This window comes from Aricia agestis, chromosome 21 (assembly GCF_905147365.1).
Source record: "Aricia agestis chromosome 21, ilAriAges1.1, whole genome shotgun sequence".
Lineage (NCBI taxonomy): Eukaryota > Metazoa > Arthropoda > Insecta > Lepidoptera > Lycaenidae > Aricia > Aricia agestis.
In genome coordinates this window covers 10727935-10755152 of record NC_056426.1, presented here as the reverse complement: position 1 = coordinate 10755152, position 27218 = coordinate 10727935, and the positions used below count along the sequence as shown (strand labels likewise).

Genomic DNA, 27218 nt, shown 5'->3' with positions numbered 1-27218 from the left:
TCAGTATTCTATCGATCTTGACATTTGGAGCGTACGGAGCCCAATCACCCGAGAGAGGCGAATCTGAAATGACTTCATCGAACAAATTATTACAAGCCTCAGCATTATTAAATGCTTTTCAAATTGAACGATCATTTCATGTCATTTCGTCCGCGCTTCGAACCAAATTAGGAAAATTGTCTTTGATATTGAACGTTTTAGCCAATTGATGAATAATCGAGTCGCGACATCTCGCCACAAATCATGCTCTAGGGCAAATGTTTAAAAAATTAGAGGGCATGTCCTCTGAATTTATTTTAATGTGAATTTGATATTATAATAAAAATTGTTTTGTTACGGTATTTTTTATCAATCATCACCGAAACGACTGGACAGATCGTGTTGAAACTTTGTATGTTTTATCCTGTAAGTGTGAAATATTTTGCCAGCATTTAGTATTCATATCCGAAATAACGTAACATTTTTTTATGCTGAAGGCAGGTCAAGTAGCCCTGATGTCATTGCGATCCTTGAGTGTTGAGGATCTATTGTGGCTCCGTTATTCGGCATTAGAGTACCGTCCCCAACCCAATGCTGCTCGTAGATTGAACGATGTGGTTGGGGTTGGTGCCACGAACGTAACATACATGACGCCTGAAACAATGGGCTCTAGCATATTCCCACACAATGGCAAAACAACGTCTCCCGGTCATCTAGTATGTTGTATGTTCTATTTCCTGGCGAGCAGGGAGTGTATGCTGGATATCTTCTTGGTGATGCGCGTGAAGTTGGCGAGCGCCTTTTCGTGCTGGTACTGACTGTCCACCAGCTTCAGGATGGAGTCGCGGTTCGCGCCTCTGCCATACAAAAAACATAATTAACGAAGTGAAAACGTTTTGACGAAAGTCTTTTGGTAGTTAACGCCAGACTAGCACCGTCTTCTTGTTAAATGACATTCATGAGACACGTGTTTTCTATTCACGCTATTCTGTCAATGTCACTTTAGCCCATGATGATGGAGACATCATTAAACGACTACGAACGTGCTGCAGATAGCATTATGCGTGCAATAATAGTGCCAGCCATCATGGCCCGACTAGGATTATACAACTAAATAATGAAAAAGTTTTGATGTCATTTAGTACTAGCTATTTGACCGAGCTTCGCTCGGTATTCGATTAAACACGAATAAAATGACATTTTCTAAAAATGATTCCTAGCTAGATCGATATCGCTATATATATATAATTGGAATCTCGGAATCGGAATCGGGGAAGGGGAGGGAATAGGGGAGGGTAGGGAAGGAAATGGGGTAGGGGATTGGGCCTCCGGTAAACTCACTCACTAGGCGAAACACGCCGGTTTTCTGTGAGAACGTGGTATTTCTCCGGTCGAGCCGGCCCATTCATGCCGAAGCATGACTCTCCCACGTTAGTTAGTTATATATATAAGTAAGCATGTATTGGCAATTGTAACCAAAATTGAAGTTAATAAAGATGGCAGTATTTTCATTCTACTCTATCTACTCACAGTCTGCCCCTCAGCAGGCGCGCTGCGGCCGTCAGGGTGAGTCCTCGACGGTCTGTGACGTCCACCTCGCTGCCCCGCGCCAGCAGCTCAGCTACCATCTCTGAAGACGCACCATGGACCACTGGGGAAATAAGCATATTTAGGGTCTATCCATAACGATTCATAACAATTTCAATGTAATCAAAGAATTCAATACTAATTGTAAAGTCTGGTTGCTAGATAGAGAATAGCGTACATTGCCGTTTCATAGAGTGTCAGGGCGGTGCATCATGCATGTGCAAAGACACGTCAAATCGCTTGAATACGATGTGTATGAAGAACTATCGCAAGCTTATTTACGCATGGAAATGGAATACTAATATAGCGAGTACAAAGGAAGTTGAGCATTTTGGTCAAAATTAAAATAGGCACACATCAGGGATTCGAATCTCAATCCTCGAAACTTCGATCTTGGGATGTCTGACTCACGTGTGCAACAACTAAATGAGATAGAAAGAGACCTTACAGTCAAAACGACGACGGCACACAGTTATTACTGGAAGTTCCGAGAGCTTAGACTTAGACCCACCAGCTCTAAACAGCGGCGTCCATCCGTTGTTGTCCTTGACTCTGATGTCGCCCCTTCCCGCCGCCAAGCGCAGCGCGTCCAGCGCGCCGCTGTCCACAGCAAAGTGCTCTATACGCATGCCGTTCACGTCTCGTAACTGGAACAATCACCATCATCATCTTCCGGTCATAGAACACGTAGCAATCCTACCATTGATCTGTCGCTAAGTGTCCATTTCACGAGAAGTTTACGTATGAATTTTAGAGAAAGGTAGGGAGAGTTAAATACTCCAATATTAAATCCTCGTTTGTAAAGTCTTATTCCGATTCTAATCGCCTTAGATATGGCTAGGTCCCGTTTATGTAGAAGGCATGCTCCTTTTGCATATTACAGGAACTGCTTTGTCTTCTTCAACGTCCGTAAAGAACACAATTTGAATTCGTGCACAAGTGACACAAACTATTCTGCGAACATCTAGCTAACATCCTCACGGTGTAGTCGGCCCCGCTGGCCAGCAGCAGGTGCGCCGTGTCGAGGTGGTGGTGTAGGGTCGCCACGTGCAGTGCCGTCCGCCCGTGTGCCGACCGCTGGTCCACCTCCGCGCCCGACGCCAGCAGCTGCCGGACCATGCTCGTGTCTCCTGGAGATGAACCACGGCTGAGAAAACATTTATGTAGTAGCAGTATGGTAAGCTCCAGTGGAGCTTCATCTTCTTATGACAGATAAGAAGATGAAGCTCCACTGGACTTTGTTCCTGTCTTCTCAAGATCAAAGCTGTTAAAATATTTCCACGTAAAATAAAGCAAGCATTGTCGAAAATTACTACGAGTACAACCGTAGCCATTGCGATGAATGAGGTTACTTTGTGTACTTTAACATTTCCATTAGACTTGCATCGAGTATTAGCTTATGCAAATAAAGCAATTCTGTTAATTTCTCAAAAACATTTTCGATGGAAACGCACCATTTGCCCCGGGAAATTACATCACAACATGATATGATTATAGTTAGTTATAAATGTATTAGTTAAACATTTAACTGTACTTTTCTTACGCAAATAGCCCTAAGTATACAAAGACTCAATATATGAAACGAAAGAAAAATACGTACAAATAATTTCGCTTTGAGCTTCCATTTCTGAGAAAGTACTTCTCTAATGTCTTTTTTGCGCCTCCATTACTGTTCACAGTCAATTTGACTCTATCACTGCCGAATCTAAGTAGCGAATTATTCGACATTTACTTTATACACTTCTTTTTGATTCATTTCGACCTAAACGTAAACAAGAAACTTAATCAAATTATTGGGACATTATATTTTGCTTTTGGACGGTTTTTACGTGAGATTTAAATTAGTAGTATTATAGTTGTTCGGCAAACATAATATTATGTAAAAATGAGACATTCTCTTGTAACAAAAACTTCTAGTAGTCTTACGGCCGCACTAAAACATACTATTAACAAAATTTGCTTAACTTTAATTAAATGGTGCGTTTGACACAAAATATAATAATATGGAGGAGTTTCAAAATCTTCACTAAATTAAAGTTTAGCTATTATTTAATTCATATCAGAGAAGTTGATTTATAGCCACATCGCCCACATGACGAACCTGCTTAATTTGGTCGATTTATGTCAATCCAGTCGACAGATCACATTGAATTGACATAATCTTACCAAATGACGTGGGTTCCTCAACTGTCTATCAAAGCGCCTCCGTGGTCTAGTGGTAAAGAGCGCGGCTCTTGACTCGGAGGTCGTGGGTTCGATTCCCGCGTTGGAAACATGTTATTTCCAAGTTTGGTTAGGACGATGCAGGCTGATCACCTGTTTGTCTGACAAGTAAGATGATCCATGCGTCGGATGGGCATGTAAAAAGTCGGTCCTGCGCCTGATCTCTCGCCGGTCGTGTCGGTCTTCCGTCCCACTGGGTTATGAGAGTAAAGGAATAGCGAGTGCTCTTGTGTACTGCGCACACACTTGGGCACTATAAAATTACTCCTGCGTAGCTGGCCTGGTTTCAATGAAACCGGCCACCGTCACCGAAACCGGTGTGGGAGCTATTATATATCAAATCAATTTCTTTAATGGTACCAGGATATCAGAACCATGTGGGAGGTACCTCTCCTGGCGGCGGTGGCGAGCGGCGTCAGGCCGCTGCTGCTGTTGACCACGCCCACCAGCTCCGGACGAGCCTCCAGCATCTGCTGCACCTGGAGATTACAATTTACATCAGCCAACAGACAATAAGTGAATCTTTGAGAAGTTCAAAACTAAATGAAATGAGTTTAAAAAATTGAAAATGTATGACAAGAGGCAATAGTAGGGTTTTACGCTAGAATGTATATGACATTAGTGCATAGATTTCTAAAATTTTTACTTAAACTATTAAATAGCCTTAAAAATGTCACGAAAACTTTAGCATCTTATCATATTTTATCAAATAAACTCAACAACATCAAGCGATAAGTGTGCGCATCTTCATAATAATAAAATAAAATTCAAGTGAGCCTGCCCACTGATGGCGAAGCACACCTGCACGAGGTACCCGCAGCGCACGGCCATGCAGAAGCAGGCGGCGGAGGTGCCCTCGGAGTCCGTGCTCGCCCACACCTCCTCAGACCACCTGGACTCCAACCAGGGTTGGTGGGAAGGGCTGGAGAAAGTTCATATATGATTAGAATGATATTGGGCTTAGGCCCAATTTCACCAACGTGTGTTCGATTTCATTCAGTATATGAAAAATTAAAAGGTAATGTGATACTAATAATAATTCGAGCATTAACTTTAACATTCGTTGGTGAAATTGGGTCATAAGCTAACGGCTTGAATAAAATTAATCTCATATAAAAAAAGATAATTAACAAAACAGAAGTGACGTACGGTAATTCGTTTCATTTTGTACGGGAGAGGTAGATATTATTTTCTTAATTATAATCTTAATACTTTGATCTAATCCGCTTTTATGCCTAAGAGTTAAGACATAAAAGCATTTTCGATTTATCGGTACGGCCTAATTATAAACCGTCTTAAAATGTGTTAAAATATAACAAAACTAATTATCGTACAAAATAATCTACACATTACCTCCTATTTTCTTTACTCTCTTCAACACCACCAACTTCCTTTACTATGCTCTCGATCGCGTCCAATACATCATCATCATCACCAGGTTCCATGGCAGCCATCTTGTCAAGCGCTGATGCTCTAATGATGATTTTTAGCCTGAACCGATGAGGATGACCCGGCGCGAGGTTTTTGATGGTTACTTCCGTTTTACCACCGCTGAAAAAATATATTTAATAATGTAAAATGAGTCATAAAACTTTACATGAAATTTCAGTATGCATTTTGTGACTTGCGGCATTGTTAAGACTATTGATTTATATTTACCCAACTGCACAAGTGAAGCCTGTGCTATCCCTAATCCAGGAAATTGTTACGAATCTATATTGATACCTCATCAAAATCGCATACCTAGTAGTTTGATATGGCGAAACAAACGATATACATAATACAGCATAGACAACACAAATTATATAACGTGTAAGTGACAACAATCATTACTTCGGCTTCAGTATTATCAGGTTAAAACTTAGTTGTCCAGGTCTAAGTTAACATACAAAACTATATCATAATTCGTTCAGCAGCTATTGCTTTGCTAATGCAGACTTGTTTGTTATGCCGCTTACCATCAAGCTAAAATATTAGCACTTTTATCCGAGTAGTAGGTTTTCACCCAACTTCCAAAGAAGAAAGAAAAATATATTTACCAAGTTCCTTACCTATACACAGTAACCCATGGCGGGATCTTCTCCTTCCTCTGCACGGTGTACAGCAGGCCGGGTACCCGGGAGCAGACCCCGGCGGAGTAGACCAGCACCACCTCGCGGCTGCCGCGGGAGACCACGACCGGGGGGCGAGGGGACCAGCGAGGGAAGTAGCGGCGTAGACGGTGGAGGAGGTCGGAGCTGGTGCTGAGAAGATAAAATGTACAGCGACAGTGGGATCTCCTTGTATGTATAGTTAACGGCTATAAAGACGCGTGGGAAAGCCATGCTTCGGCACGAAAGGGCCGGCTCGACCGGAGAAGTACCATGTTCTTACAGAAAACCGGCGTGAAACAGCGCTTGCGCTGTGTTTCGCCGAGTGAGTGAGTTTACCGGAGGCCCAATCCCCTACCCTATTCCCTTCCCTAACCTCCCCTATTTACTTCCCATTACTACCCTCCCCTTTTACCCAATTCCCTCTTAAAAGGCCGGCAACGCACCTGCAGCTCTTCTGATGCTGCGAGTGTCTATGGGCGACGGAAGTTGCTTTCCATCAGGTGACCCGTTTGCTCGTTTGCCCCGTTATTTCATAAAAAAAACGTGAAATATTCAAACTGGACGTTGCGCGCATATTCATTGTTTCGAATCTAGTTTATTAGGAAACCCTGCTGTGTCCTTTCTAGGTATAACTATATCACATTAAAATCTTTTAGCGGTTTACACCTAACGCAGTAACAGCAAAACACATTTTGTATTTGTGACTTACTTTAACAGGCAAAATGCTGGTTAAGCGCGATTGAAGCCTGCTGCTTCAATCGTGCAACACTACATTGGCACGAATGGGCATGTTCGTTCGGCTTTAGAATTGAAATAGCCCTAGAAGTAACGCTTTCAAGTGTTCTACAGTCTACAGAATAATAGCATTTTGCTTACAGTATTCCCTGCACTTGAATATCCTCTGGCATAGCAAATGTTTATTTTCATCAAGCTACGCGTCAAAAAGTAGATCTCATAACTCAGAAGTTCAGGACGGAAAACAATTCCCATGTTTTGTAATCTACTCGAGTGATTCGTAATATATTATATCAGTTCGATCAACATAGTTCGCGGTCTTGGGGGAATATAGTGTATTCACTGTATGATATGATATAACCGACATACACACGGGTGAGATACAACTTTGAGGGGTGATAAATAAACAGCTCCACGTAAAATATCTGCTGAATGAAAGTGTATAGAACAACTAGACGTTACCCGCAACATTGTTATCGCGCGGGAACCGTACCGTTTTGCCGAAATAAAAAGTATGCTATGTCCATTTCCGGGACTCAAAGTATTTCCATAATTATTGTTTCATCGGTTTGGGCGTGAAGAGTTAACAGACTTACACACTTTTGCATTTATAATACCAGTATATAAGTTGGGTTACACTCCCAGAAGTCAAAAACGGCAAAAGCTGGCATACATTTTGACCGTGCGAATTTTCGAGTCACCTGTCTTCGTCTGACACGTGACGTTTCCAGCTAGATACAAGACAAGCATGGGCTGTTAGTACATCGCTCTATTTACAAAATGTCTCATATCTTCTCGTAACTTATATAACTACAATTATATTCCGTTGTCTCGTTGTATGCCCCCCTCTGCCCCCTCTCTACAGTCTACAAGCGTTGCCAAATTGTGGCAATTTGCTGCAAATTGTCCTGTGAAGCCTCCTTACGAGTTATATAAGCTTCATGTTGCCTAATCGGTCGCGAAATGCTTGGGAAAGCGTACATATTGCTTCAATATAAATAGAACTAGATCACTCCCGCAGCTCCGTTGCGCCAAAATTCGTTTCTCGCGCGGGAACCGTGCATTTCTCGGGGTAAACAGGACCTTTCCCGGGACCTAGTATCTCTATAAGGAGCGAAATCTTAAGGCTTGGCCGTAAATAGGTAACAGACAGACAGACACACTTTCATACATTTTGCAATAATATTTTAAACAACACTTGTTTGGAAGTAGATGCAATGAAGTATAGTTAGTTATATACCTCTACATAAAGCTCTACCTTCTACAACTACCCTTTAAAATTTCACGACACTGTTATACCCTTCTTTACATGATAATATTTTGTTCCTCAACAAAAACTATTGGCTTCCTGTATGAATTTCGCATATTGTGAACACTATAGGGAGGAAATGTTGGAGTATTTTACAGAAATGTGTATCTATTGTCGATATTATGGTATCCTGTATAAGGATATTATTATAACAAACTGATAATACTTTACGGTGTCTTTCCCTCGTAAAGAGTTTACTGTAAAAGTAGCAGCGCTAGAAGGGTTCTTATCAAATAATTGCTCGGTTAAATTTGGCATAAAAGTATAGAAGTCAAAATTAACTCTCTACTAGTCTTCAAGTGAACTCTATAAAAAGTATAGTATATTTTGTTTAAATTAATATCAATTATAATAATTGAATCTCGCCCAAAATAATGTGCTATTATATTAGTTTGTAAAGTATATAATTAGTATATAAATAATTATTTATAAATTGATGGCATTATAACAGCCCATTGTAAGTTTGTTTTAAACGGAGTGTATTAGAGTCTAGACTCTATTCCATTACCTTGGCATTTCAGGGGTTCCAGCATCACCCGTCATCACCACACTGGTGATCAATACTTTACTATGATAATGTTCTAATTAAACCACAAACACCAATTATAGCATAACCAGACCACACAGTACAAATACTGTCTAAGAACAAACAGTTAAATCGATGTTGTCATAGACACAACAACAGTCAATTTAAGTTTGCAACGAGTCATTGGAATACATGACCCTTAATACGCTTTAATTTAAACCCTGTCATATACAGGGAGTAACAATACTAAGTGCTAATATTTTAGGGTGTGTACACTGTAAGTGTTCTTCGTACACACGAGTGTTACGTACGAACGAACGTAGAGAGTTCACTGTGAAAGTAGCAGCTCAGAAAGACTATCCTTTTTTCACTTTTGTATGTGGCAACTATAGTGACGCTGGGGCGTAAACAAAAGTGAATAACATTAAAAACAATTAACAAATTTGGTCTTTCAGCGATGCTACTTTCACAGTGAAGTCTCTACGAGGAACACGTACACACCCTAAAGTATTTTCACTTAGTATTGTTACACCCGTAGACAAGAATAGTTAAGTTCATATTGATGAGGACCTCTGTGGCTCAGTGGTGAGCGCGTTGGTAGCTCAAGCCGGGGGTCGCGGGTTCGAATCCCGCCGACGGAACAAAAAGTTTTCGATGTTAAATATGTGTATGATATAATAAAAATCTTAAATATATTATGCATAGTATAAAAGTATTAAATATATTTCCGTTGTATAGTACCTGTAACACAAGTCCTTCAGGTACTTAGCACGGGGCCAGACTGACGTGGTGTGAAGCGTCCATAGATATTATTATATTATATTATTGACTTCTCACCACAAATGATTCCTCTGCAGGTCACAGTTTATATTACTGTTAAATATTGTACACTATTCTTCTTTCCTTCTTGGGGTAAATACGTGCCTTACCGAATGCGCTCAGCCTAAATAAAGCGCAATATAAAAAGGTGAATTTCTTTTATTTGATCTATCCACAACCTATCACAGTTAGTCAATAAGACTAACAGGTTATATGACATATTAAGAGGATACACCACTGGCTAGAGAAATTGAAAATAGGTACCTATTTGAAAATGTATTGCTGTCTCACCAATCTCTAGTCTCCCACCCATAAAGTTAATATACCTAGCGGAATATAGAAACAAACGCCTGAGCAAGAGAGATGTCACTATCAGTAACACTGCGTGGTAAAAAGAGACGTGTGATACATGACAGCAGCACTCTTTTTTTGACGCCCAGTCGGCACGTGCCGCACGTTGACAATTTAGTCTCATAGAATTCATGTTCATGATCATGCTTGTGTAAGTGTATACGTACCTACACATAGTTTTCACACAGAGTGAATAAATGATCTTGATTCTTGATTCAGATGAAAACCAATTTTGGTTTCGTTTGACAGCTCGAGGTTGTTGCTCTATTCCGCTAGGTATATTAACTTTATGCTCCCACCGCAGAGCGCGATAGAGACAACACGACAAAAGTTCTAATAAAAGAACAGAAAATCATCGATTCGTTGTCCACTGATTTCTTCTCCAAAACTTAACCGATTTAAGTACTTTTTTCATTAAGAATTAAAGCAAGGATTGAGCTGTGTTCCTTTGTTTTAATTTTTTGTATATTCTAGCCAGTATTGTTTTCTTGGTGTTTGAACACAGAGGAAAACCTGGCCATTTTTTTGGGTTTTTGAACGTTCATAAGATCTTTTTTATTAACTAAATTATGAAAAAAAAAAAGAAAACATAGGGACATTGTATTAGTGGCCATAGATATTCAGGAAAAAAATTATAACTCTACCGGCATTATCCAGAGAGGAAACAGGGGACAACGTTTGTATGGAAAAATGGCGGCGTGGACTCCTCTTAATACCAAAAACTTCAACTATAATTGGTTGAAGTACAATCAGAGTTTACAATATTGTAGCGGTATTTCATTTAATCTGTGCAAGCTATCTGACTACACCATGTTCAGATTATGGTGCAGTCTATTGGACTTTATGACTATAGAAATAAGGTTCAAAATGACATTTAAATTCCAGTGAGTGTGTGCAGCGACGTGTGAAACGAGCGCTAAACCTGCGGTTTATATTGACATTGTACTCGTTAAGTATGCAGTGAGCCTTCGGGGCAGATGTCACAGTTAAGCTATTCTCACCTACTATCATAAAATGTGTCTGCAGAGCCTTTAGCCAAGACATTTCCTTTTTCAATTCTTTACATAATCGCTGATCAAACGTATGATAATGACATAAGCTTTCGATACTGTAAAGTCGACATTCAACTCATGTTTTCTCAAGTGCATGCATTTTGATCGCCAATTCTAAAGAAACGATAAAGAAAACGTCTTGGCTAGGGGCTCTGTTTCGTTTTCTCGTCTCCCTCTTGAAATGCAATCCATTTGTTAAGAGGCAAAGAGCAATGTGTCTGTAAGTTTAAGGTTTCTAGATACTCATACCGCCGCACTCAGAGACAGAATGATGATTAACCTTCAATTTAATGAAGACTTTGACAGATAATTGTCATTTAATTACAGTTAAGTAATTGATATTCGGCTCCGAGTGCGGTAGAAAGAAAAATGTATGATTGTCCACAAAATATTATTTAAAAAATTTAAATATTATACGCGGGAGAGCCATGCTTCGGCACGAATAGGCCGGCTCGACCGGAGAAATACCACGTTCTCACAGAAAACCGGCGTGAAACAGCGCTTGCGCTGTGTTTCGCCGAGTGAGTGAGTTTACCGGAGGCCCAATCCCCTACCCTATTCCCTTCCCTTCCCATCCCTACCCTCCCCTATTACCCTATTGGCCTATTCCCTCTTAAAAGGACGGCAACGCACCTGCGGCTCTTCTGATGCTGCGAGTGTCCATGGGCGACGGAAGTTGCTTTCCATCAGGTGACCCGTTTGCTCGTTTGCCCCCTTATTTCATAAAAAAAAATCAGCTATCCAGATGGATGAATATTAGGAGATAGGATATTAATTATTATTGAGGCTTAAACCTGATTCTTTAATAATGATAAATTTATTTGAAACAATGGAGACTTGGGCCTTGTGAGGTCACGGAATGGGTCAAGCGGAAGACCGGCGTTAGATACCTGCTAGGTGTGCCAACACTGCCGAGCTTGGTCCAATTTGCGGCTGATTTATTTGGCTGATTTATTTAGGAATTGTATTGTCATCATTTTGTTGTAATACATAATCTATATCTTCTTATATATAAAAATGCATTTCCATATGTGTTAGTCGCGCTAAAACTCGAAAACGGCTGAATGGATTGGGCTAATTTTAGTCTTAAATATTCGTAGAAGTCCAGGGAAGGTTTTAAAGTGACACGAAGTTCACCGGGACAGCTAGTTTAAGATATTTATTTTTGTATTTTATAGTAGTTATAGCTGCAAATAAATAATTATTCCATTCTATTCTATTTCAAGCTATTTAACATTGTTCTTATCTGACATTTCCCCAACTCAGTACCACTCTATCTGAGGATTTTAAAATTCTGTAGACAGTGTTTTGTCTTATTAACTTGCACGGTGCGTCTCCCTTATCAAAAGATCTTGGATTTTCCTGAAAAAAATAGAGAAGAGTTTTGCTTAAGTTATTTACACGAAAAATGTTGATTTTAGTTGATTGCTAGGGTTTATTATAAGACGTACTCTTTAAAATTGAGAAATTGTATTTGACTTTTATGAGTTATGACTTATGACTTTAACGCCAGCACGTAGAAACATAATATTTAATTACTTAACTTTGCTAAATGAATATAATATAATATTGACATGAACTATGCACACATTTATTGTTAAACTATTAATTAAATTAAAGTTAAATTATCATTTATCTCTTTGAATGTTTAAGGCGACGCGACGCCTTGATAATTTGGCTGTAGCGATATCGATTTTTCTCAGCAATAACTAAAGCTAAGAAATTAAAGTTAATTGTCAGTATTCAGCATATTGTCTTTGAATTACACATAGCATAACATGATTGGTCAACTTTTATAACACAGAATAATCAATCTAACAGACCTCTGTAAAAAAAGGGATTCCTATTTTGCCAATAGAGGAGAGTGATTTAAGCTTCCAAAATTTGTATGTACATAGATTGGTTTAAGCATACACTTTAATTTTCCCATAGCTTATATTTAATATATTTATAGCTTTTAAATTACGCGACAAAAACCATTTTGTCGCTTACGCCCTTTCTATTTCTTGCTGTTCCATTTCTCGTTTTCTTGTTCATAGAAAATTTTATTTGTTATTCGTATTTAAACCCCAAAATAACAGAATATTTGGTTCCCTTCTTTTAGTCGACAAAGTCTGCATTTTGTTAATTAAGTACTTATTATTTTACAATTAAAAAAAATCAGGTCCTTTGTCAGCAAACCGTGCAATCAAGGAGGCGTTATCTTGGGTCGGTTTTCTTTAAGACCGCGGCGAACTACTTCACTATTAATTTGTCTAATTTGACATGTGACCTATAAAAAATCCGCGCAAAATGTACAGCGCGTCTTATTCTACCTGTCGTAGACTCTTACGTGGACTGCATAAGGTTCGAAATAACGCATACAGCGGGGTAAAATAACAGCGAATGTAGTAGTGTCGGCCATCTTGTATCGATCGGCGCAAGCAGTGCGCGCCCGGCCATCGCTCGGGACACTCGTGTGCTGTGCTCCTGCAAGCCGCTGTTGTCCTGGTAAGTCCGATCCTATACCTCATTACTCTTATATACTATAACTCTATTTACTGCCTATATACTAGCTTGGACCTTATCGATATGTACTATCAAAGATAACGGCGGAAATTTGACATTTTCAGTGTCAATACCACAGTGATAATAATGTATAACATCAAAATACTACTGAAATTGATAACGTACAATTACTGCGTTTTTGCTAAACAATCTGATCTATCTTTTACTTGTATTTAGACGGTGGTACTACTAAAATACTAATAGTATTATGTAGTTTATTAATCTTATTAGTTGTGTGAAATGTAATAGTCTACCGTCTACGTCATACGGCTCTGGGGAAAGTGTGTATTATTTAGATCATAATATTATGTGATACAGAGTGCTACAGTCTAAGTTGCAGTGAAAATTCGGTGCGTATGTAAATGACTCTCCATGTTCTATAACAAGGTAAAACATTATGGACATTTGCGATGACTCACTGCAAATTATCGTTTCTTTGTTTATTCAAAAAATATTATCATTCTCACGATTTGTACTACACAGTCAACATACTTTCTTTATTCTATATATTTTAGTCCATAGATATTATATTAAGTAAAATACTTTCTTTATTATCGTAATGATTTCAGTGGACGGGTTCATTGAGACCAGGTTATATAGTACCCATGTGTATGCGCAATAAAAAGCACTATCTTTACTCTTCTAACTTGCACACACACACGGCCGGCGAAAGATCAGGCGCAGGCTTTTTAGTTTTTACAAGTCCATCTGACGCAGATGATGATGCATCTGTCAGACGATCAGGTGCAGCCTGCATTCATATAATCAACATTGGTTCTTGTCGCCGGGTTAGTTCCCGAACCGATGCATCGATAGTATATCAAGATATATATTATATAAGCATTCTGAAAATATTTGTTTCAAATTAATTAAGGGTAACAATTAATATTTTATTTTTTATAGCGCAGCGTAATCTTTACTAGCCAGACACGAAACTTCCTTTTCGACAATTAGTAAATATGAAAAGCGAAATATAACTGAAAACATAGTTGTGCAAACCTAAGCAATGAACCTAAGCAAGAAACTCAAGAGCGTTAGAAATCTAGGTTCAGTTAATATGACCTAGGTAAACTAGGTTCGAGTTAGGTTTTGCTGTAATACTGGAGGGACGGGACGAGCGCCTAAACAATTTCAGTATGATCCTTTCGCGAACGTTAGCTCTATGAAAAATTTTAGGCGCTACAGGATTTATTATGACGCACTTTTTAAATTTAGTTTGTTATTATTTTTAGCAATATTCCGCGAAAACAACTTCCACCTTTAAGTAAATGAGTGAGTGTACGCATAGACATGCGTACAGCACCTCCCTCCTCCCACACTGCCTATGCGTACACTCGCATGCAAGAACTTGCAAACACCACCACCACACAAGCAATAATGTTGGCAAATCCGTGCAAGGCCCCTCACCACCATGCAGGTTGAAAACCTCGACGCGCGTTTCGCCCCAACACCGGAGCATCCTCAGGATGTGGACTCTACGAACAACGTCCGTTAAGTGACGGACGTTGTTCGTACACTCACTCATTTACTTAAAGGTGGAAGTTGTTTTCGCGGAATATTGCTAAAAATAATAACAAACTAAATTTAAACTATGGATTTCCGCAAAGTAACGCCTGATTCCATTAACGCACTTTTTTCTTCTGCAGCTAAAAATGTACTATCAGAGAAGTTGATTCCTAGGCAGATGGGGAACCTACGTAGTTTGGTCGCGTTACGTCAAACCCATCGGATCACAATTAACATTGAATTGACATAAGCCGACCAAATGACGTTGGTCTGTCAACTGCCTAGAAATCAATTTCCTCGATGGTACTTAGAAAGAGAAAGATTGATTGAACCTGAACTATCACTTAACCATCCGGACTATCCATACCAATATAAAAAGTACAAAAGTTTGTCAACTGAGAGCGAGAATTCAGGATACTTACAGTAAAGTAGCAAACTCTAATTAATACCTGGTATACTGTTTCATTTGACGTTGATGCAATGGGTATTCACTTTTCCCTTGTATTAATATTATGGATTTGCTACTTTACTGTAAGTCTGCGGAACACTCGCTCTCTGACTATTACCTCTTTACCTTAAACCTATTTGAATGTATAGGGATACCTTGTATACCAGAAGGATAATAAATGATTTTTATTGTAGAAAAAAAATAGATACTATAGCGCACTTTTACGGACAACATAATATTATAAACTACTACAGATAATTTATATTCGGAATTCTATACTACATACAATACTATGTATATTATAAGTTATTCTAGGACACCACTCCCAGTTCTAAGACTTAATTTTTTATTTTAATCACACTAATATATTGATTCCACCACCTCTACAATAGTCCAATTGGGGTAGGTCATTAGGCAACAGACTATTTGTAGTTGTAGGTAACTGGTCACTGGGAGGTCACTCAAAATATATTTTAGGTCACTGTGCGCAGGTCAGGGGTTAAATAAAATGACACTACTGATTGGTCTCTAGTCTCTAGTTACTAAATATTTGAAGTGTTGATTGTATGAGGATCCAGTTTACTTAGATCAAAATGAATCAGAACTGAATAAAGTACTATAGCAAACTCCACAATTTGGATGTATAATATGTATGTATGGGATTATGTTTCATCTAATAATAGCTCCCACACCGGTTTCGGTGACGGTGGCCGGTTTCATTGAAACCAGGCCAGCTACGCAGGAGTAATTTTATAGTGCCCAAGTGTGTGCGCAGTACACAGGAGCACTCTCTATTCCTTTACTCTCATAACCCAGTGGGACGGCAGACCGACACGACTGGCGAGAGATCAGGCGCAGGACCGACTTTTTACATGCCCATCCGACGCATAGATCATCTTACTTGTCAGACAATCAGGTGATCAGCCTGCATTATCCTAACCAAACTTGAAAATAACATGTTTCCAACGCAGGAATCGAACCCACGACCTCCGAGTCAAAAACCGAGCTCTGAACCACTGGACCACGGAGGCGTTTCATCTGACGTTAATGCAACGGGCATTCGCTATTCCCAAAGAGGATTCCTATGCGGCTCCACCCGCGTAAATAAAGAGTTTCCTGGGAACCGTACATTTTCCCGCCAAAATAGCACTTCCTTCCTAAAATAGTACGTCCTTCCCCGTGGTCTATTCTATATCTGTGCCAAATTACATAAAAATGACCCAGTGTTTCGTGGGATTAGCGCATCCAAACTGAAAAACTGTTCAGCTGTAGCATGAGTGGAGAAGTAACAGAAAGACCAACAGATACACTTTCACATTAATTATAATATTAGTAAGGATGGACAGACAGGCTTTCGCATTGATAATATTATTATGGACACTGTGAGCTCATGGAGTAAATTGTCAGGGAAAATTGGAGGTTCGGTAGTCATAAAACGCAAGGAAGGAAAGGTTTTGATGGCCCATATAACGCAAACGCCAGGCAATGCCAGTTGTATACTTTCAGAAATTGTTGTATTCTTGGACTGTTTTCTTTTGCCATTCTTATTGTCAGGAGTCCTCTTTTGAAGTATACTGTTTGTAGTCGGGGTAGTAGTAACTACATTTTTAATTTCGCAGGGAATATAAAAATGTTGGTACTATTTATTATACTCAAATCTTTTTTTTTTTATTTTTTTATTCTTATTTATTTTATAAGCCTTACATCCTGAAGATTAAGTCGGCTTAAGAGTTACATTTTACAATTATATTATAACAATAACTTTAGGACATTAGGTTTAACATATTATGATTATGGACTATTTTTATAGTATTCAAATCTTAGGCTCAGAGAATATGTAATAAAATTTAAAAGATTGTTACTGTGTTTGTCAGTGAACTCTGAGATACTCAAATCTTTAAATTTGCTATATAAATATTTCAAGTATTTTTACAGCTTACCTGCCTGTTTCTTAATACATTTGCCTCGCGGATCCACTAAATAACGTAAAAAAATGTTGTCACGTTTTTATTTACAAATTATCTTTGTGTTATGCTTACCTACGAAAAGGTAGACGAGGAAAAGTGTAAAAGTGTCTACTGCTGTTATGCTAGCCCTGCTGGTATCTTTGTAGGTTTATAATATATAATTTGAAAAAGATATTATGAACTATATATATTTAATTGAAAAATATATTCTAGGTTAGTTTTGTCCGTCATACTACGAAAGCATTCAACACAAACAAGTTTTAGGCTGCGTTTCCACCAGAGCTGAGCGGAGCTGTGTTGCGAGGAATGTGTTTTTGAGAGCCAATAGCATCGCCGCGCTAAGCGAGGTCATAACAAAGTCATGTCACTCATGACAATGAAATGATTCTATTGGTTTTCAAAAACACATTCCTCGCAACACAGCTCCGCTCAGCTCTGGTGGAAAGGCAGCCTTACGCACGTGAGATGTGATAGTGCATTTTTTCTGAAATCACGCTTACACGTGATTTCAGAAAAAATGCACTATTTGTCACGCACGTGTCCAATTCGGCTGTACTCTATTATGAAGTAAACCTACTTTATAATATTTGCGACGACGACGACGCATCACGCAAGTCCACCTAAGGCCATGCCGACTATATGGGCGCTGCAGACTCGATCGCACAAAAAGTCTGTCGTCTGTTATCTAGGCTAAGAACAAACCTACGCGTCAGTGACGGAGCGTCAAATTGCGTCAAGTTGTCAAATGTGTGTTTTGTATACAAAAAACACATTTGACAACTTGACGCTCCGTTTCGCAGTCGCCTGCAGGTCGCGTAGGTTTGAAGCATTACGTTTATACATACACACAATACACATATAATATAGTTTCTATGATATTAGCTTTTCGTTTTTCTCAACCCTTCTCAGCTGTCCCCGTCTTTTCCAATTCGAGGGATATCAGGTAATGGCTTTTGAAATTATTATATAAATGTATTCCCTGATTTGTAAGTGGGTAACACATATTGAATTGAAAAACGTATCGTTCTTTATTCAACAATATTTTAATTTCGGTCCGCTAGTATATTGGGTGTTTCCCGGAATACGCATGATAAATGCGAAAACTCTAAATTTGTCCTTGACCACGTTTTTCCCCTTGGTCTACTCTATAATAAATTGAAACCTAAGGTTGTTATGCAGCGTAATTTTAAAAGTGGATACAGAAGCTTTAAAGGCTGACGCGAAAGACATTGTCTGGTCCGATTTGTGCATGGCGTCTTCTGTGGATGCTAAAGTTGAAATACTGACGCAAAATCTAATTTCTCTCTATGACAAGCATGCACCTGTTAGACCCCTTAAACTAAAACACCTTCCTAATCCCTGGCTAACCGATGGCATAAAGACTATGATAAAAAAGAAGACTCGTGCAAAACTTAGGCTAAATTTCAATCCCTTCGCTGCAAACATTGAAAGATACAAGAATTTACGTAACCGGTGTAACAGATGATGTAGAAACGCACAAAGACGACATATTCATTCATCTGTCGAGAACGGGGACGCCAGTAAGGTCTGGAAATTTTTGAATTCAATGGGAGTTGGTAAAAAACGATAGAATTGTCCATTAAAGGCTAACGATGTTAATAATCTGATCACTCACTTTACCACCAATTCTTGCTACTATGATAATACCGTCAAGCTTAAAACTCTACAGAGCCTATCTCTAAACCTACCTACTTTCATAAACGAACAGTTTGTTTTCAGCGAATTTAAAGTCCATTATGTAAAGACCGCTGTGTTGTCCATTGCCTCAAATGCTGTCGGTGATGATTCTGTTAGCCGGAATATGATTCTTCCCATCCTTGAAATTATTCTTCCTATTATCACACATATTTTCAATCATTATATTTATAGCGAAGTATTTCCCTCCAAATGGAAGGACGCGTTAATAATACCTATCCCCAAAAAATCCAATCCTTGCAACTATTCAGATTATCGACCAATATCTATTTTACCTTTCCTCTCTAAAGTTTTTGAAAAATTAGTTTACCGCCAACTTAATGCATATATTAATGATAATTGCCTACTTAAAAAATATCAATCTGGGTTTAGGAGAAGTCATAGCACGGTAACGGCACTAACTAAAATAACTGATGACATAAGACTGGCGATGGACAACAAGAAAATTATTATTTTAGTTTTATTAGATTTTTCAAATGCCTTTAACTGTGTAGATTTTGATGTCCTACTCCAGCTACTGGCCGTTTTTCTAAATTTATCCCCATCTGTTTTAAACTGGTTATCTAGTTACCTTAAAGGACGTCGGCAAAGAATCAAAGTTGACGAACTACTTTCTAACTGGGCTTACACTTCTGCTGGCGTCCCCCAAGGCGGTGTGCTGTCCCCTCTACTTTTCTGTTCATTTTATCATATGTACGCTGATGATTTTCAAATTTATGTACACTCTTGCATTGAAAATTTGGCAACCGCGATTGCGCAATTAAATGAAGACCTGTCACACATTCGGGATTGGGCAAGTAATCACGGCCTACAGCTGAATCTTAATAAAAATAAAAAATACTTGCGGCCGCTCGTTTAACATTGTATAATTTTAAGTTACAGCATTGTAAATTTTATTTAAAAAAAAATATTTTTTATCTCACTTTTTTTGGTAAAAAAGTGTGAGTGCGAGTTTTTTACGCCGGTTCTTCTTGCCGGGTTAGTTCCCGAACCGGAGGTAGGCACCGTAGTATCAATATTCTAAAAGTATTTTCTTAAAATCTACTCAGAAATAAAACAATTTTTCTTTTATTTTAATTTTTTAACTCCGGTCTAATATAAAGCAAATATGAACATGCAGAGGCGTATATTCGTCCATGCCAGTAGTACTCAATCTTTTTTTCATACGGGCCATACACAGTTTATAGACTGAGAGCGAGTGTTCGGCAGACTTACTTTAAGTAGCAAACTCCATATTAATGCCAGGTATACTGTTTTATCTGCCGTTGATCCAATGGGCATTCACTATTCCCAACGGCCACTGATGAAGTCCCGGCGGGTCGCAGGTTGAGTATAGCTGTTCTATGTCTATGATCAACGTCAATTGTACTAAAAACAGCGTCGTAAATCGTGGTTATCAATCATGGATAACTCTAGACGAAAGAATCACAGTTTGACTTCGACTAGACACGCCCTTTCCCTCTTGTTATAATTAGTTGGACTGACAAGACGATTCTAGTGACAGGACACTCAGTTTAGCGACAGCACTGACACGGCGTGAAACTTTTCCGATTTGTGGTGACGGCCTGACGTGACAAAGTGACACGACGCTTGAAATGTGTGCTTCATGACAGTGATGCATTGGAGGCTTTGGAGGGTTGAATTTGTAGAGTGTTTTTTAAACTGGTCTGTGGAAATTCTTGTACGTACACAGAGATGCATCGAATAAATGAATTTATCGGTAGTTGAATGACCTACGTCCTTTGGTCGGATTATGTCAATTCAATGATTCGTGAGCTGTCGGCTAGATTTGACATAACGCAACCATATAGGATTTGACCTCATTTACTAAATATACACGCGATGAAATGCGTTTATCGCGTAAGAACCGTACATTTTCCGAGTACTTATTCAAGACTTAAAGTATCTCCATACCAAATTTCAGCAAAATCGGTTCAGCTGTTTGGGCGTGAAGAGGTAACAGACAGACAAACAGACAGACATATAGACAGACACATTTTCGCAATTATAACATAAGTAATAAGTATGGGTTTATTTTCAGCTTTCACTTACTCTTTTTCACCTGCTATTTTATTTTTGACTGTAATTCATATCTTACTTTTACACATCCTAACCATAATTTTATTTCAATTCACACAAAAGTATCGGGTGTATCATCGTAATGTTTTCCTTTTTTTTAATAATATCAGAGATTGTTATCCTGTCACCGTATCCTCTGTAGGGATGACTGTATAACCCCTCGCCATTGTGTGTCATCATGTGTCGCGCGGATATCGTTTATTTCCGAAGATAAGTGTCACAAAGGTGGCGGTACTTTATGAAGCTGATAGCGGGAGATGATGAGCATGTATCGGGTTAGGAAGTAAATGATATACTGAGCGAAATTATCTTGAATTTACGTCGATATTGTATTAATTAATCATAGACATTCGGCGTGTTGAAATTAAACATGGGAGAGCCATGCTTCGGTACGAATGGGCCGGCTCGACCGGAGAAATACCACGTTCTCACAGAAAACCGGCGTGAAAAAGCGCTTGCGCTGTGTTTCGCCGAGTAAGTGAGTTTACCGGAGGCCCAATCCCCTACCCTATTCCCTTCCTTACCCTCCCCTATTCCCTTTCCTATTCCCTCTTAAAAGGCCGGCAACGCACCTGCAGCTCTTCTGGTGCTGCGAGTGTCCATGGGCGACGGAAGTTGCTTTCCATCAGGTGACCCGTTTGCTCGTTTGCCCCCTTATTTTCATAAGAAAAAACATTTTTTTTTCTTTCTTTCTCCTCGCACAGCCTTCCCATAGAGCGAAGAGCGAACCAGTCAAAAGTAGAACTCCAATTCAGCTATTATAATTAAAATCACAAAAGGCTGAATTTATAATATTATGCGTCCGCCAGCCTGGTACTGGTACTGGTACTGGCCAAATCGCACGATTTGGCCAGTACCAGTAGTTTTAGAGATTCACTCCTCCAAACAAAAAAAAATCTCTTTATTATTTTAGTGTAGAGTGTAGATAAACACAGTCGAACTCACAACTTCTCTTTTCGCATCTGGTTAAACAGATATTTCAGAAATTAAGAGAATTTAAACTCACACGCGAGACCTAGGGTGCGGCATTTTTAATTATCCCAACGTAATCTTAATTTGAGATCTGCTTATGTTATTTACTTAGCTTGTAGTAGGCGCTTTGGGAATTTAAATATTATAATTACGTTTGCTCCTGTCTTTGCATAAGTGGTAGGTAACGAGCTGTACTGAATAAGTTTAAAAATTATAGCCCGAATATGTAAAAACACAAAATTAAACAGTACAAACCATATCATAAAGCTAAATGATATTTTGTAGCGACGGCTAAAATTTTCACAGATATCATAATTTCACGGACAGAAAGTTTGGACTATCGAGGCCCTATTGTATATCGATTTAGAATAAAACTATCGAGCAAAGCTGAATGTGTGGACGAATGCCCGGGCCGCGGGTTTTGCTCAACGATAGCCCGGGCGCGCACTAGCGGCCAAGCCGCGACGGCCATCGAGATAGATACCTTAGTATGAAACCGCCATAGACCACACGCACCTGGCCGCACGCTGTCAAGCGGCCACACCATACTTTCGATGGCCGCCGCGGCCTGTGGCGGCTGCGGCCTGGCCGATCGGCTCGATCGAGCAAAACCGTATGCGGTAACTTAGCAATAAAGTGACATTTTTGGCGGTCGCGGTCGCTTGCGGGAAAGATCGAAAGGCCACCTTAATAGGTACTATCAGAGAGGTTGATTCCTAGGCCGATGGCGGACCTCAGTAATTTGGTCGCGTTAAGTCAGTAAGACCGATCGCAGCACTGATAACATTGAATTGACATAAGCCGACCAAATGACGTAGGTCCGTCAACTTCGCCGTCTCAAACGTGGGAGAGCCATGCTTCGGCACGAATGGGCCGGCTCGACCGGAGAAATACCACGGTTTTCTGTGAAAACCGGCGTGAAACAGCGCTTGCGAGTGAGTGAGTTTACCGGAGGCCCAATCCCCTACCCTATTCCCTTCCCTACCAAAACCCATACCTACCCTACCCTATTACCTTATTCCCTCTTAAAAGGCCGGCAACGCACCTGCAGCTCCTCTGATGTTGCGTGTGTCCATGGGCGACGGAAGTTGCTTTCCATCAGGTGACCCGTTTGCTCGTTTGCCCCCTTATTTCATAAGAAAGAAACTGCCTAGGAATCAATTATTTCCTCGATGGTACACACGCGTACGTTGTATTTAATGAGGTCATGAGGCTGTAACAAGCTCGATCGTATGTAATCCGCGGATTATGTTATAGACTATAGTATGAATATTAAATTATATTGCCCATTATACTGGCTGTATGGTTTGATATTGCCAAGGAGATGTCCACATTATACTCGCTATGGATCTGTTCTGCGTTCGATATTTGTCCGCTAATTAAGTAAGAAAGGTCTCAAGAAAAGGCGAATATCACCTTCGAAAAATAAAACTTTTTCTAGCATAAAGCGTCTTATAATGTATATTTTAGTTTTTGAAAAAAGTGAGAATATCAGACTTGAAAATTCGTTTAAATTACGCCTTATTTACACGATGCTCAAAATATTTTAAATGTCTAACGTCATTAACGGGCTCCATCTCAGAACTAACATTACGTATTAAATTAAATAAAAAGTAAAAAAAAAAACAGTAGCATACTAAATACTTTTAACATAATATTGTTATGTTCACACTACGTTGCTGGCCTATTCGTGCCGAAGCATGCAAAACAAACCGCGATAGCAGCACTCAAAACGTCGTTAAAAAGAACTCAGCGCCACACACATTTGAATATATTGACCAAGTTGGACCCTGGGGGGGGGGGGGAAACTCCTTAAATTATGGGAGTTACATAAGAACATTTAAAAACATGGAGAGGAAGGTTAGAAAGTTTAAATGTATATTTAGATCGCAAAAATTCATAACTAATCTTGTATAATAGAAATGGTTTGGTTTCTCGACAACGGATGCAAGTATACTATAAAATGTTTACTATAGTTTTTGTTCTTTGTATGTTTTTAAGTAATAGTTACTAGTAGTTAGATCACACAAACGGTAATATTACTGATTATACTGAAATATATTTTTAACCCCTGGAAAATACACAGTTCCCAAGAGATTTCCTCTTCGACCCAAAATATTGTATGTTTTAATTAACTTAAACTCATAATAGTTCAATTATTATTAAAGTTAATTAGTACAACTCATATTAGATTAATGAAATGAACCGCTGAAATAATTTGATTGAAATAGTTGATAGTTCCGTGTTTGTTCATTATAATTGTTTAGTGGATATGAGATCCTGGTATCATTGTTTATGTAGAGCTCTATCTATGTATACTATATTGTATGACTAAAATTAATTATTTATTGTTGCGCCGAAATTCCTTTATTGAGCGGGAACCGTATATTTTTCGAGATACCTACTTTAAAAGTCCTTTGACTCAAAGTATCTCCATACCAAATTTCCGTACAATCGGTTCAGGGGTTTAGGCATGCAGAGGTAACATAATTATATACAAACAGACGCACTTTTTAAATTATAATATTAGTACTTATGGATTTTAAAGAAAGATTGAGAATTTCCCACATTTTCATAACGTAACTTGACTGGTAGAGTATGGAGAATCTGTGAAAAAAGTTGCTATCCGGCACTTTATCAGGAAGTGGTGAAACAGGCCCTGAATTATACGTATCTACGGCACAGATAACTAAATAATATTTACTACGTTATCTACGTAGTTATTATATCTATTGATGCACGAAGACGCCTTAGAAATGCAGATTTTTCTATGCCGTATCTTCAGCCTCTTTTGAATAGTTTCTAGCTACTCAAGTCAGTACAGTCTTCTGTCCGCCTTTTTTAATTAGTTGTCGGAAAATTAAAAGTCTAGGAAACTTGCACACTCTTCTGAAATACTGGCATACTTCTGGCGTACTTCTGGTATATTTGTAGCATTCAAGTTTACTAGAAGAATTATAATTATGTCGAAAGTGTGCCTGTCTGTCTGTCTGTTACCTCTTCACGCCCAAGCCGCTGCTTTGGCTGAAAGGTATGGATGTACTTTGAATCCCGGGAAAGGACATAGGATACTTTTTATACCGTAAAAATGTACGGTTCCCGCGCGATAAACGAATTTTGTCGCAACCGAGTTGTGGGCGCCTAGTTGTTTCTTACTGAGTAATATTCTGAAGCTTATGTGTCCCTGGTACCGTCTGTCACATGTCGCCGCGACAGACAGACAGACAGGCTGTGATTTCAGCCCTGCCTTCGGGGAAAACCTCTATGTGTGGGTGATAAGGGACTGGAGGTATATTATGTTGTATGTAAGTAACATGTATCATAGATCTTTAAACGAGCTTGTGTTTCGGGGGCGATAAATCGATCTAGCTAAGAATCAAGCTTAGAACAAATCTACGCGTCAGTGACGGAGCGTCAAGTTGTCAAATGTGTTTTTTGTATACAATACACACATTTGACACACAGCTTTATTTTTAGAAAATGTCATTATATTCGTGTTTTATCGAACACCGAACAAAGCTCGGTCAAATAGCTTATGTTATCTAAACAAATAAACTAAATGAGGTATGTAGGTTTTTACTTAAACATAATAATACCATATTATATTGTTTAGACTTTAACTTACTTCGGTTTTATATAATATAAAGAGTTATAGATAGAGATAAAAGCAGTAATCCAAGGGTAAGGTTTTCAATAATTGTAATAATTATACCGTATTGTATAGATGACGTGTATGATAAAACAAAAATGTTTGACGGCTCAGCTAATTTTATGAATATTCAACAATTTAAAAGCATTCTAAACACATTTCGTTGTAATTTTGCAGAAATTCCCGAATTTATTCCGCCACACGGACCTCCTAAATGTATTGAAAAGGTTAGCCTTAAATACAACCTTTTTGGACACTCAGCTTAAACCTAAAGTTCGCGCGATCGAATCCAAACCGTACGATTTAAGATATAAAGTTTAATATCGAGTGGACGACCGTTCTTTATATTTGGTGCAATGCCAAATATAAAGATGGTATTGATTCTGCCTGGAAGCAGTTTGAGAGGATGCAAGAAATGTACATTTTATACTTTAGCGGCCTATGTCTCCTATTCCTTTTATTTTATTATTTCGTTACGGATCCCTGTTATTATATGAAAGGGTTTTCGTGGTTGGTTCATGGCAATTGGTGACTTCTTATATAGTAGTTTACTGCTGTGATAGGCTAATTTCAATTATCAAAAAAAAATTGTCCATTGATGTTGGTGTAACAAAATTAAGTGATAATTTACTTTAGGGTGTGTACATGTTCCTTGTAGAGAGATCAATGTCATCAGCGCTGCAAGACCAAATTTTTTTGTGATTTGTATGGGCAAGCGCCCCTGCGCGACGGGATTCCCCATGCAAAACACTTTTTACCTTTTACAGTGAACTCTATACATGGGTCTCTCACACTCCAGTATTAGGCATACCGCATACACTTTCGCTGCGCAGTAAAAAGAGACTAGGAGAAGTCCTCATCTACGCTGCGCTGGGGGTCTACCCGTCTTACAAATTTCCCGTATTACAAAGTTTCACGTATAATACCTATGTGACGGGTCACCTGATGGTAAGCAACTACCGTCGCCCATGGACACTCGCAACATCAGAAGAGGTGCGTTGCCGGCCTTTCAAGAGTGAATACGCTCTCTTCTTGAAGGAATGCAGGTCGTATAGGTCCGGAAATACTGCTGGTGACTGTTCGTTCTAGAGTTTTAGCGTGTTATTTTTAGTTTTTACCCATCCTAATACGCATAAAATGCATAACTTTGCTAAAGAAGTTTTCACATTAATGTACTAGGCTCACAGATTTGTTTACGAATCATTAAAACCATCGAACGTCAGTGTTCCCAGTTTGTTGATTTAACATCGCAACGAGCTTGCAATAACCTGATTTCAATATTTGTTATTTCACTTAAAACAATAGTAAACATTTTACAACGGTATTCAGACATAATAATGTTATTATAATAATAATACTAAATAGGCAATTAATCCATACTTCCATACGATGTAATATTATAAATGTGAAAGTGTGTCTGTCTGTCTGTTACCTCTTCACGCCCAAACCGATGAACCGATTTCGCTTAAATTGGTAAAGGGATACTTTGTGTCCCGGGCAAGGACATAGGATATATTTATACGAATTTTGGGCCAACGGAGTTACGGGCGTCATCTAGTTTATTGTATATAATTTAAATTTTAATGTACTTTATCATATTATACTAGTCTAGTAGTCTACTAGTAGTACTAGTGTAGTAGTCTCCTAGTAGTACTAGTGT

At 38.9% G+C, this 27218-nt stretch overlaps 2 protein-coding genes and 1 long non-coding RNA gene across 3 annotated transcripts in view; 1 reads left to right on the top strand and 2 right to left on the bottom strand.

Moving 5' to 3' along the window:
* Window positions 1-709: 709 nt before the first annotated feature.
* Window positions 710-8469, bottom strand: LOC121737904 (serine/threonine-protein phosphatase 6 regulatory ankyrin repeat subunit A). Its single transcript, XM_042129637.1, has 9 exons — window positions 8435-8469; window positions 5841-6032; window positions 5143-5340; window positions 4591-4711; window positions 4178-4268; window positions 2548-2696; window positions 2078-2213; window positions 1510-1630; window positions 710-836 (listed from the first exon to the last, which is right to left on the bottom strand). The coding sequence occupies exons 1-9, from the start codon at window positions 8467-8469 to the stop codon at window positions 710-712; spliced, it is 1170 nt and encodes a 389-aa protein (XP_041985571.1).
* A 2988-nt stretch (window positions 8470-11457) lies between these two features.
* On the bottom strand, window positions 11458-26905 carry LOC121737763. The gene is made up of 3 exons (XR_006037186.1): window positions 26890-26905; window positions 16011-16012; window positions 11458-11620 (listed from the first exon to the last, which is right to left on the bottom strand). It is a non-coding gene; the product is annotated as an uncharacterized LOC121737763 (long non-coding RNA).
* The window catches only part of LOC121737761 (complexin), a 295632-nt gene continuing 281519 nt past the window's right edge, over window positions 13106-27218 (top strand). Inside the window, exon 1 of the mRNA XM_042129452.1 lies at window positions 13106-13164. The gene's annotated coding sequence lies outside the window, so the exon portion shown is untranslated. The remainder of the gene's footprint in view (window positions 13165-27218) is intronic.